This window comes from Sinocyclocheilus grahami, unplaced genomic scaffold, assembly GCF_001515645.1.
Source record: "Sinocyclocheilus grahami isolate Dianchi unplaced genomic scaffold, SAMN03320097.WGS_v1.1 scaffold372.1, whole genome shotgun sequence".
Classification (NCBI taxonomy): Eukaryota; Metazoa; Chordata; class Actinopteri; order Cypriniformes; family Cyprinidae; genus Sinocyclocheilus; species Sinocyclocheilus grahami.
The window spans coordinates 779,887-792,539 of NW_015505551.1; the positions used below are offsets into that span (position 1 = coordinate 779,887).

At 34.9% G+C, this 12,653-nt stretch overlaps 1 protein-coding gene across 1 annotated transcript; it reads left to right on the forward strand.

Annotated features, from left to right (window-relative positions):
- Positions 1-350: 350 nt before the first annotated feature.
- LOC107549430 (POM121 and ZP3 fusion protein-like) lies at positions 351-3,588 on the forward strand. Its single transcript, XM_016230495.1, has 8 exons — positions 351-378; positions 461-578; positions 1,278-1,369; positions 1,456-1,544; positions 1,670-1,789; positions 1,964-1,986; positions 2,983-3,011; positions 3,442-3,588. The coding sequence occupies exons 2-7, from the start codon at positions 465-467 to the stop codon at positions 2,992-2,994; spliced, it is 450 nt and encodes a 149-aa protein (XP_016085981.1). The 5' UTR covers positions 351-378; positions 461-464; the 3' UTR covers positions 2,995-3,011; positions 3,442-3,588.
- Positions 3,589-12,653: the final 9,065 nt, after the last annotated feature.

Consider the following 12,653-nt stretch of genomic DNA (forward strand, 5'->3'; position numbering starts at 1 on the left):
CACATGCTGTATGTGGTTTCTTCTAACTTTTTCAGGAAACACAATGCAAGTAGTAATGCATTGAATCCCACCTGGTTTCCCTATGCTACAGTGAGAGCTGGCGAAGAACATCTGCACTTCTCCCTAAAAACTCATGACTGGTAAGGAGTCTTTTAGTGTTCTTGTGTTGAAATTGTTGATCTAACGGTCTTAACCTGTCCTACAGATGACGGAGGTATGAGCGATCATCTAATGCCTACTTTCTGGGAGATTTCATAAACCTGGAAGCCTCAGTGGTCCGTGCTAATCACGTTCCTCTGCGGGTGTTTGTGGAAAGCTGTGCAGCTACTTTGGGCCCCAGTGGGGAAGCTGCCACCACACGTTCATCGAGAACAGCGGGTGAGCGACTTTTCCAGACAGACCTTTTGAGCACTTTACTATTGTGCCATTGTTGAGTTAAGCTGTTAACTACAATCTTGAGATGCATGATGGATGCCAAGCTGACAGAGTCCAGGTCCAGGTTCATGTCCAGGATACAGGATGACAAGTTACAATTTCAGATAGAAGCATTCAGATTTGAGCAAGATTCCAGCGGAATGGTGAGTCCATTAAGGCCCCAATATACTTCCAAGAAACAAAATCAGACCAAAACGAATCTGAAGCCGCTTTCCAAAAGCAAACTTTCTGTAAAAGTTTGCTCTGTCTGGTACACATTCAAACTACCATTAGCGATTACTGTTGATCTGTAGCAATTACATAATAGGTACTGGGGCTCCGCCACCTTTGACATGGACATCTTGTCTGATTTGTTTCTTCTGTTCAGTCCATCAAGATCGGACACGTGCAAAAACATTAAAGGATCTCTTCAATGTGTTCTAGTAAAAATTGAAGCTGCAATTTTAATTGAAAGCAACACTTACAATGTATATTACTATAAAGCTGCTTGCTTTAAAATAATCTAGTGAATAAAGTGCCTTATAAATAAACATAACATGATTAGAGTGCTGAATTGCCAAGCTGGCGCAAACATTTCCACATCACTACTATCAGATGCTTTCTTAACTGCTGTTTTTATTTCGTTATTAAGAGGAAAGTGCTTAAGACATTTACATATTCAATTAAAGGGGTTGTTTATGCTACGACTATATTGCTGCTCAGGTATTTCAAACGTATCTCTAAGTTAAGAATGAAAACTAACTTTGCTGTGAGTATATTGGGGCCTTTACTGTACAGTTTGTTCCATTTACACTTGATCCAGATCAGCCATCTGTTAATCTGAATTAACCGTTTCCACCCAGATCTACATCACTTGTCATTTGAAGGCTACTACCACATCCAGTCCCACTGATACAATGAACAAGGCCTGCTCATTTGTTAAAGTAACAAACAGGTATGGGTGAAGTAATGTTGGAAGCAAGTTTAGAAGTCTCGGTTCAACATTCAGTGATTTGAATTAGATTTTTTTTTTTCACACAGCTGGACTGCTGTGAATGGAGACAATCAGGTGTGTGGCTGTTGTGAGATCAGCTGCGTCATGAGGAAGGGCAGAAGTCTGGATACTGACGGTATTGTTCCACACTTTACTCCATCCAAATGTGTTTGGAAATTTGTAAACTACTGCTGTGCAACTTGAGAATGCAGTTTCCATCCTTTTTGCATGGGTTTTATTTTATTTATTTATTTTTTTTAGATTCCACGTTGGAAGATGAGGCTACTATTGGACCGATTTTTATCCATGAACGGCTACCAATGGAAGATGAGCATTTATTGCAAATTCAAGAGTCTTCTCAGGTGTCATCACAACATGCAGGTGACCGTATTGCCTTGACAAATATGATGCATTTAGTGTACAGTGTCCCCAAAATGTACACTCCCATTCAAAAGTTTGGGGTTGATATGATTTAAATTTAATGAATTTTTTCGATTCTCATCCTCACCCTGGCTGCATTTATTGAATCACAAATATTTTGTCATTTAAACATAGGCGGAGGGTGGACCAACTCCAGGGTAAGGCTAAAAGCAGCCAAATCTATTAACTACAAACATCATAAACTCATCTTTTTAGGCAAGAACCAGACATGGGTGTCATGTAGGCTAATAAAATGTTTAATAGGACTGAATTTGTATTTAATGTGATTACAATTTAATAAAAAAACATTAGAAATTGGTTTATAAAACGTTTCCTTTCCAAGGTTATTCAAACAGTGAATAAATTAGTATACAGAAAGTGACATTATCACTAACTTTGATCTATCGTGAGTTTAAGCACTCTCAAAAAAAAAAAAAATCACTTAAGCTGTCTACGTTGTAGGCTACATAGTCTACATACATCTGCGCGTCCGGAATTCAGTTAGCGAACGCACGCACTCAAAACTGATGAGTTTCAGCAATGACTCATCTCAACGCCTCTGATTGGCCATTGCATTCCTAAGCTCAACGGAATAGTGTGTGATTGGTTATAATGCGCAACACCGTAAAAACGCCTAAAATGAAACAAGATGCACCATGAGCAGATCTTAATTTAATGCCGCAATCGACACTTTCTATTTATTTTCATTTTGTTAGCAGCAGTCGTAATAGATTTAATTTGTTTGTGCAGGGGCATTTTTGCCCCAACTCGCTGTGGCCAGGGGAAGAGCCTTACACAAGCTCCGCCTATGCATTTAAAACGGGTTTCTATTTTTAAAAATTGGAAATGTATTTTCCTATTTTAAATAAATGTTACATTTATTCCTGTGATGCAAAGCTACGTTTTCAGCATCATTACTCCAGTGATCAGTGTCACATGATTCTTCAGAAATCATTCTAATATGCTGATTGTAAAAAAAAAAAAAAAAAGTTAAACACTTGTGCTGCTTTTTGTGTGAGGAAACATTAGTTTTTTTCAGGATTCTTTCAATAGCATGTTTAAAACGACACCAAAAAAAATACAAATATTAATAATATTACAAATGTCTTTACTGACACTTTTGATTTAATGTGTACTTGCTGAATTTCTTTTAGGAAAATTACTGACCCCGAACTTGTGAAAGGTACTGTACTTGACTATTTAAAAAAGCATGTTATCTAGAAAGAATGTTAAAAACATTAAGATGGCACTTAAAGTTCAAAGAAGTTCAGCTTTTAATTTAATGTGTCCTTACTGAATAAAAGTATTTATTTCTAAAATCTTACAAACCCTAAACTCTCATGGTAGTGTTTTTGCTTGAATTTAGACTAGTCTTGCGAGTTTTATAATTGTCAAACGTCCTGGAACATGTTATAGTGAACTATTGCTACTTTAATCATGGATGAAAAATCACCTCGAGACCACTTGGTAGAAAATAATTGAAAAAGTGTTAGCCACATTAAGAGTGACTTAAGAGTCCAAATACTTTTTGGGTCCACGCTGTATATACAATGATGTAGGTCTTTGTCATAACCCTTACTTTTCACCTTTTATTTTTTATTTTTTTTATTTAGAGTTCTCCATCGAATTGATGCTCATGACTGGTTTGGTATTTGCAATTGGATTTTTGTGTGTCATTATCCTTGGAACACTGTTTTACCAAAGGCGGCAGAAACGGCTTGCGTTGATTTGTGAATGACAATAAAAGCCGTTTTATCTAATGGGTGTGTTTGTTTCTTTGGTCTGGTGTTGCCCGCAGTTAGTTGGTTAAAGCCCATTAGCTTCTTGTTTCTGTTCAAGGGGTCCCATTTGTAGTAAATGACCCATCAACTTTTAAAAGGGTTGATGCAGAACTCTTTGCCGGTCTGGAGCATGGTAACAATTTGCCGTTTTTCAATGTTTCGCTGTAAAAGCTACACAAATGCACTGGTGTATGTGCCCGAGTATGCTTGTATACTTTGGAGAGAACAAAATTCAATCCAAATGAATTGGAGTGCTAAACCACCTTTTAATAAGAAAACAATCATTTTAAATAGAAATATTTTTTTAACAATGAAATCATTTTCTGTTTTAACTGTATTTTTGATCAAATAAATGCAGCCTTGGTGCGCATAAGAGACTTCTTTCAAAAACATTTATAAATCCCAGATGGTACATCCTAAATTGGTTATATAAACCTTTGTTTGTCCTCTGAATAAAGGATTTGATATCGCCACTAAAATTTATATTTTTGTTCCAAGCTTTGTTATATTTTACATTCGAGATCATGGAGCAGTGAGACTAATACACAGCCACTTGCATTCAAATCCAATTTTATATTTTGGTGATTGAGTTTTATGGTCCATGTCTTGCATTTCAAATGGACTGCATCTATGCACGGGGCTCATGGGAACAGGAAGACAAACAGACATAATTAAAATGCCCATAAAAGCAATAGGAAGCTTTATTAATATGAAGTGGGACATAGAAGTATAATGGTGTCTTTGTAGCCGGCTGATGTCGTGTTGTTTTTGTGTGTTTTACTAACACATCCATTGACTCGCAGTGACCCAGTAATGAGTAATAAACCACATGTTTTATGGTGCGGCAGTTCAACACGATCTCATGAAAGTGCGTATAAATAGTACACCAAATAAAAACGAAAACTCGTGGTATTGATACGCAAAAATGGACTTCGGCGTGCATATGCTACGTGAAGGGTAGGTTTAGGGTTGTGGGCTAGATGCGTCTCATATGTACGCGAAAACTGCGTATCATATGCACCAACACATTTCGTATCATATGCACACGAAAACTGCGTATTATATGCACGCCAAACACATGCGTATCATATGCACGCCAAAGTCCATTTTTGCGTATCAATACCACGAGTTTTCGTTTTTATTTGGCGTACTATTTATACGCATTTTCTGCCCTCCAAATGCCCAGAACGAGATGCTGGCGACGGCAAAGAGGGAATGCTCATGTGGAAATCATTATAATTCAGGTCAGTTATGATAAATTGCTAAATGGTGAAATAAAAATGTGTGTTTGTCTTTAAAGACCAGATGATTTCAGGTCACAAAATGTTTGGACCCAAAGAAACTATGTTAAAATGAATTAAACTGACGTTACAGTTAAATAAATAATACATTTTTAAAAAAGAATTGCTGTAAAGCCATATAAAGTGAGCAAATTTTAATGACATAACTAAAGAGTAAAAAGTACCAGAAAGCACTGCAATAAAATCCACTTTTTCAGAAAAATCTGAACATCTTTAAAATTAACTGTGAGTCAAACTTTAAGATATTACTTTTAAGATCATATATTTTAAACGTGTATTTTGATATGTGCATGCATTAGAATTTTTTTGTAAGTATATCTCACTAAATATATATTAGTATTTTTTTAAATAAAAAGCATTATCTTGCATATCTATAATATATACAATATTTGTGAAAAGGTGTGTAATAGGCTATTGTTTTTCATATAATTTATGTTAAACGTTTTTTTCTTTCATTGGCCATTTTTTAAGTAAAAAAACTTTTTTTTTTTTAAATAACAGCCTTTTTGTGTCAGTATATACATGTATTTTAGAATGCATTTAAAAATATGTAAATGCATAAACAAGCACAATTTTGACACTTCTTCACTCTCTGTAAATGACCCAGTTCCTCTAGTATTTGAATGAGGAAGGTAGACCAACCCAGATAAAGATGACAAAAGGCCTCCTTTCATGAAGCGAGACGAACCCTGTCAGAGCTCATAATTAACCTCCTTTATGAAGACCCCCGTCATCAGTGAAAAGTTCATAATGGAGGAGGAGATTTAATTACCTTTCTTTTGCAGCCCAAGTTCCAGACACTGAGGAAACATGTAATGGCCTTGGGTCTGGGCTTCACTGACCTCCTCTATTAATAACACATATATGTCTTCAGATCACAGACTTCACTTCGGTGTATTCAGGAAATGATTAGTTAATTGTCTTTGTAAAATGAATGAACACAGAGGTCATTTCAGCAGCTAATTCTGGATTCTGAAGTGATGACTTATGAGTGGTCATGGAATAAAATAGTATACTTTTCCATTTTTAACATTTGCTGGACTTTTAAGACAGATCTTTAAAAAACATTTGAACCATTCAGGTTGTGATGTTACATCCAAATAGGTGAAGACCTTTGAATCTTAAATTTGACCCTATAATTCTGAATGTTCTCTTTATATAACAGCATAAATTCAAACCGACAAGACCTTTATGCACCATGTACCTCTGGAATATTTCTTCTATTGCAAAGTGTATACCCTTCTCATAATGCTTAAAACTATTCTTTAAATAAACAATAATGTTGTTGTTATGCTTTATTATTATTATATGTTTTATTAATTATGGCAAGCTATTAACGTGTTAATAATAATAATTATCCCTTTATTAGTCCCTTAAGTAATGTATGAATATATGTATAGGTTAAACATGTTATTTTATTAGAAAATAACTGTGCAGAACAAATGCTTAACAACATAGAAACTGTTCACAGAATGAGGGGAAAAGGTAGATGTTTATAATGAATAAGATACTATAAGTATTTTTAAGATACGTAAGTGTTGTTAATAATACTTAAGACATGTTTCAGTGCTAAACAAGAACAGGAACTGGGAAAAAAAACTGATTCCTGTGAAAAATTCACTGTAATTGCCCGCAGCTTTCAAAAATGTTCTGTGTGAGCAAATCTTGTTTTCTTTATTCTTTACACACAATCCCAGTTTCACAAGTCCACATATCTTGGTTTTGATTTCTGTAGTGGATATAAGGATGCAAAGTTTCTGATTAATTTATTTGTTCAAATATGAACCTGTGTAATTCAAATAGAAACACATATACACATACAAAACGACAAGAAGAAATCAAAAAAATAGACTGGCAGGGGGTTTTTTTCTTCATGTGTTAAGTGTGCAGAAGCATGAAGTAAAAAAAACCTTACCCTCAGCCCAATGCAAAACAAAGACAGAGCCTGTGTTTGCAAAACTACACTGCTATACTACACTTACTATTGCTGCAGTATATAATATGTAGCCTACAGTATATTTTGCACAATATGTAATTTTCCTGTATGCATGGAATATCTGGATGGCTTACAACAGAGCACACTGCACATAATACTGTGCAATGCAACAATTTGACCTTCAATTTTATGTTATAAATGAACCTGAAGTAATGTCAGCAATTGTCTTATTTACTCATGATTTGATCAGATAGCTAAATGCAAATGCATTTTATTTATACTGTTGCACATACTACCAAAAATGTTAGGTAGTTTACCTAATGGTACACGATGGGTAGTGTAGGCAGTGTATACTGCACATGTTCACGACGAACATATCCTGTATAATACTGCTCTCTGCTGGTGAAATTCCAGTTTGCAGCAACAAGAAAGAGCATGTTTAAAGGGATAGTTCAGCCAAAAATGACATCATTAACTCACCATCAATTTGTCTCAAATTTGTATGAATTTCTTTCTTCTGTTCAACACAAACAAGATATTCTGAAGAATGTCCAAACAGATGTTAGTAACCACTGACTTCCATATGTAAAAACAATGGCTACTAGCAACTGTCTGGGTTTTATACAAAAATGTTTGCTGTTTAGTCTGTCTCTTAACCCTTAAATGCATACATCTCCCTCCTTCATTTTTTTAAGTTAGACATCAACTTTCTTTGTATTCCTCAATCTATTAATTATAAACAATATAACAAGAAAAAAACAGTAAAATATAAAAGAATGCCTGTTTTCTGATTACTTTTTTGTAAAAAGTGTATAGGGTGGCTAGAGGTATGTAAAGTATTTTTTTCCTGCGCAACTATATTTACATATCTGATGACTCAATATGTGCAATGCATCTTTTTTTCCTCGAGGTGGCACTGTTTGATACACAATGATTTCACTCATAATTACCGCAGGCATTAAACAAACAAATATCATCAGCAAAAATTGAAGTGAAGTGGTTTGAATGGCTTTACTGCAGAGCAATTACTATACGCAATGAAATATAAATGTCACTGTCATTTGATGCTGGATGTGGTGAATAAGCTGCCAGTTATCAAAATATTGAATATGAAGTCATTGAAAACGATAGTTTTGAGAATGTCAAAGAAACCTGGGATATGAGGCAGATGCTCAATGTATTGTGTAAGTGCGCTCTGACGATGACAGCGATGGTAAAATAATCTGCTCAAATTGAACCCTTTTAAGTTTCAAAAGGTAACGAAATATGCTTTATTTTATTCTTCTGTAATTGTTCTTAAAATATCAAGATAGTTTTTTGCTATTGCAGCAGTTAGAGATCCATCCGTGCTGGATATATAGGTCCGGGTCGCTAAATATCCGAATATGTAATAATGATTGGTGAAACATTCATGCATTTAAGGGTTAAAATAAATAATAATAATAATAATCATGATGATGATAATAATAATAACAAAAAAATAAAAACATGTATGCACAATTAACTCCTGTGTAATGTAAGTGAGTTTATTCCTCCAAGAGGCGCTTGGCGCATCTGCACAATCCTCCATTGAGTCACATTCAAATACAAAATACAGTAAGACACAACTTTTTTTTTGGTCTTACATTTATGTTCAAAAAAGTATAATCGTTTTAATGAATGAATCCCCAAATTTGGTATTTTACATACAATGGAAATCCACAGCAATCACAATATGGCAAGCCGGGTTAACATGTAATAAAAACATGTATGCACAATTAACTCCTGTGTAATGTAAGTGAGTTTATTCCTCCAAGAGGCGCTTAGCGCATCTGCACAATCCTCCATTGAGTCACATTCAAATACAAAATACAGTAAGACACAACTTTTTTTTTGGTCTTACATTTATGTTCAAAAAAGTATAATCGTTTTAATGAATGAATCCCCAAATTTGGTATTTTACATACAATGGAAATCCACAGCAATCACAATATGGCAAGCCGGGTTAACATGTAATCTTTCAAATGTTCTAGTGTCTATTTTCATGCTACTAGTACTTATTTTTTGCTACTAGTATAGGCTATCTATTCCATTACTTATTCATTAGCTACTAGTGCTTTTTCTTTTGTTGCTCATGCTAATTCTTTAGGTACTAGCAACTTTTTAAAGATACTATTTATTCCTTAGATACTCATTCTTATTTATTAGACACAAATACTTATTTCAGTATAATGCCTACTAGTAACTATTCTGCTGTAACTAAGACATTTCAAATTTTACGCCATTATGAGGATCTGTCATTCAGAAATCAACGATTCAGTTCTGACTGAATGAGAAACAAGAGACCAAAAAATGCAGATGAGCTGAAGGCCACTGTCAAAGAAACCTGGGCTTCCATACCACCTCAGCAGTGCCACAAACTGATCACCTCCAAATTCTTATTTATTAGACACAAATACTTATTTCAGTATAATGCCTACTAGTAACTATTCTGCTGTAACTAAGACATTTCAAATTTTACGCCATTATGAGGATCTGTCATTCAGAAATCAACGATTCAGTTCTTACTGAATGAGAAACAAGAAACCAAAAAATGCAGATGAGCTGAAGGCCACTGTCAAAGAAACCTGGGCTTCCATACCACCTCAGCAGTGCCACAAACTGATCACCTCCATGCCACGCCGAATTGAGGCAGTAATTAAAGCAAAAGGAGCCCCTACCAAGTATTGAGTACATGTACAGTAAATGAACATACTTTCCAGAAGGCCAACAATTCACTAAAAATGTTTTTTTATTGGTCTTATGAAGTATTCTAATTTGTTGAGATAGTGAATTGGTGGGTTTTTGTTAAATGTGAGCCAAAATCAATTAAAAGAACCAAAGACTTAAACTACTTCAGTCTGTGTGCATTGAATTTATTTAATACACGAGTTTCACAATTTGAGTTGAATTACTGAAATAAATTAACTTTTCCACGACATTCTAATTTATTGAGATGCACCTGTATATGTATTCTAATTGTGACTAGTACCTTTTTAAATTTTACTTGTAAGTATTCATTAGATACTAGTACATATTTTAATAGATACCAGTTATTCATTATGTATTAGTACTTATTTATTAGACACTAGTACCTTTTGTAATTGTTACTAGTAACAAATCTTGTTATACACACCTGCTTTTTTTTACCTGCCTTATGCCATAACTAGTCAGAATAGCCTGTAGAGTTCAATTAAAAATCTTACTAGTAAAAATCTTACATTTGGAATAAGTACTACTATCTAATAAACATGTACTAGTATCTACTGAATAATCAATAAGTATATCTAATGCAGGGCTGTCCAAACTCGGTCCTGGAGGGCCGGTGTCCTGCAGAGTTTAGCGACAACCCTAAGTAAACACACCTGAACCAGCTAATCAAGCTCTTACTAGGCATAGAAACTTCCAGTCAGGTGTGTTGAGGCAAGTTTGAGCTAAACTTTGCAAGACACCGGCCCTCCAGGACCGAGTTTGGACAGCCCTGATCTAATGAATAAATTCAGTTCAGTTCATCTTTATTAATTTCCCGAAGGCAATTTGGTTGCAGCATACAAGCATATCAAATAAGACATCATATATCACATTTCAAACAATACAATCTTTGCTGCCCCGCCTCTTACACAAAATCTCTGTATTTGAAGAAAAGGGCAATTTATTATCTTAGACAGTACCCAAATACGTGTACTGTTCAACACTCTCAATACCCACTCCATTCATACTTGTTTGCTTATACTGAATAAAGTTCATCCTAGAGCTAAAAGCAATAGTCATGTCCTTAGTCTGAAGAACATTAAGTTTTAGAAAAGCCTTCTGACACCAGACAATAAAATGATCAACCACAGGACCATGCACAGAGTCCTCCTCACGAAGATGCAGGACAACCAGCTAGCAGTGCATTACAATAGTCCAGTCTAGAGGTCATGAATGCATGAACTAGCTTTTCTGCATCAGAAACAGGTTTATACATTAAATGTTAACCGGCTTGCCATAACCGCGATGATTAACCTGATTTGTTTATAAACGATCATCGAGTAATCACAACAACGTGCTATTGGACTATTCTTATTAGCGCTGAGAAAAGTTACACTACCCATGCCAAGCGGTTGACGGTACAGAAGAGGAGGCTGTTTAGTGCACTAGGACCATGAGAAGTGTGACGTCTGTCTGCCCCAATGCTATTGTGCATGTCATGGATAGTGGAGTTGAACAAGGTGAGTTTATGACTGCAAGGACAGACAGCAAACACAGACGTTTAAATGTTTAAGCAGCAGTAACGTTCATCTGAGGGGATAATTATTCAAGGACGCACTCGAAAGAGAAGAAGGATCTCAGTGACATTTGAAAAAGGTTAGTTAATAATCTTACTGGCCTGAGTTTTTATTAACGTGGTATCAGGTGCTAATACCGTGATATGATATACATGGTAATAAATTACTCTCACAAAGAAGAACTGTCCTTTTTGGACATGGTACAATAGCAGTACCGTGTTATGCATGCAATATATTTCAACCCTCTACATTGCGAGTAAATCACTCGCATATGCGACTAAATCTTCACTCTGGGCGACTAAACGACGTCTAATATTAGCCAATTGCTAATCAATTCTCATGTTTTACTCGCCAGTGTGTGAGTTGGAGGCTAAGTATAAGTTTAGCTCAGATATATTTTCACTCGCCGAACACTCTCTGACTGAGCGCATCAGTTTCACTCTCCGTCAAGCGATCTGTGCTGTTTTCAGTTCATTTGAATGGATGTGCAACGCACCTGAATTTATCGTACCGTAACCTCTAGTGTGAAGGCGCACGACGACGAGAGGGAGAGAGAGAATTGACGCGCTACCTATGCGCGCTACATGTAAACGATATTCTTTGTTGTATTTTGCTGTCAAAATAACGGAGTTCCTTTGGAATTCTTCAGCTATTAAGATCTACCGCTTTCTCCGGTAGTGGGCGGAACTAATGCGCAAACGGCAATCTCATTGGCTGGTGCTCACCTATTATCGTCCCTGTTTTGATTTCAGCAAATCAATTCGAGCGAACGCACACAACCTGATTAATATTCATGAATCCAGTAGCTCATTATATTGTTCTTATTAGTAGAATTCGTATCATTATCTTATCAGTATTTTTTGTTAGTTTTTCTCCAATAATTAATATTATATATAAGGCGGTACCATGGTCAACTAAAATGAAAACACCCCAAAAAACTTTGAAAGTAACTTAATGCTGTTATTATGACTGACTCAAGAATATCATCAACAATAAAAAAATATTATATAATATATTGATATTAAAAATATATATTGATATTTTTATTCAGTTTAATAAATGTCATTTAAAAAGGTTTCAGGGTTTATTGTTGTTGATGTTTTTGTTCATGTACCATAGTAATACCTTGGGTTGCATGTAAATACCAGGGTATATGAATATGTTAATCATTTTGCACCAGTAGTAGTGTCACTGTACTATGCAGTGTTATTTTATTATCTATTAGGCCTATAGTTTTGTTATATAATATTAAATATTTTTTATTAGATTTTCCATTTTCATTTAAATTTTAGTTAGTTTTAGTCATTTTATTGTGTATTTTTGTCATTTTTATTAGTATTGTTAAAAATGTATTAAATTTTTTATATATACAGTGGTGTGAAAAAGTGTTGGCCCCCTTCCTGATTTCTTATTTTATTGCATGTTTGTCACACTTTAATGTTTCAGATCATCAAACTAATTTAAATATTGCACAAAGATAATGTAAGTAAATACAAAATGCAGTTTTTAAATGATGATTTC

Excerpts from the sequence above, each read along its gene's own strand:
- LOC107549430 (XM_016230495.1), top strand. The coding sequence starts at position 465 with ATGATGGATGCCAAGCTGACAGAGTCCAGGTCCAGGTTCATGTCCAGG. Across the intron at positions 1,370-1,455 it reads TTTGTTAAAGTAACAAACAG|CTGGACTGCTGTGAATGGAG; the intron begins GTATGGGTGAAG and ends TTTTTCACACAG. Across the intron at positions 1,790-1,963 it reads GGTGTCATCACAACATGCAG|GCGGAGGGTGGACCAACTCC; the intron begins GTGACCGTATTG and ends ATTTAAACATAG.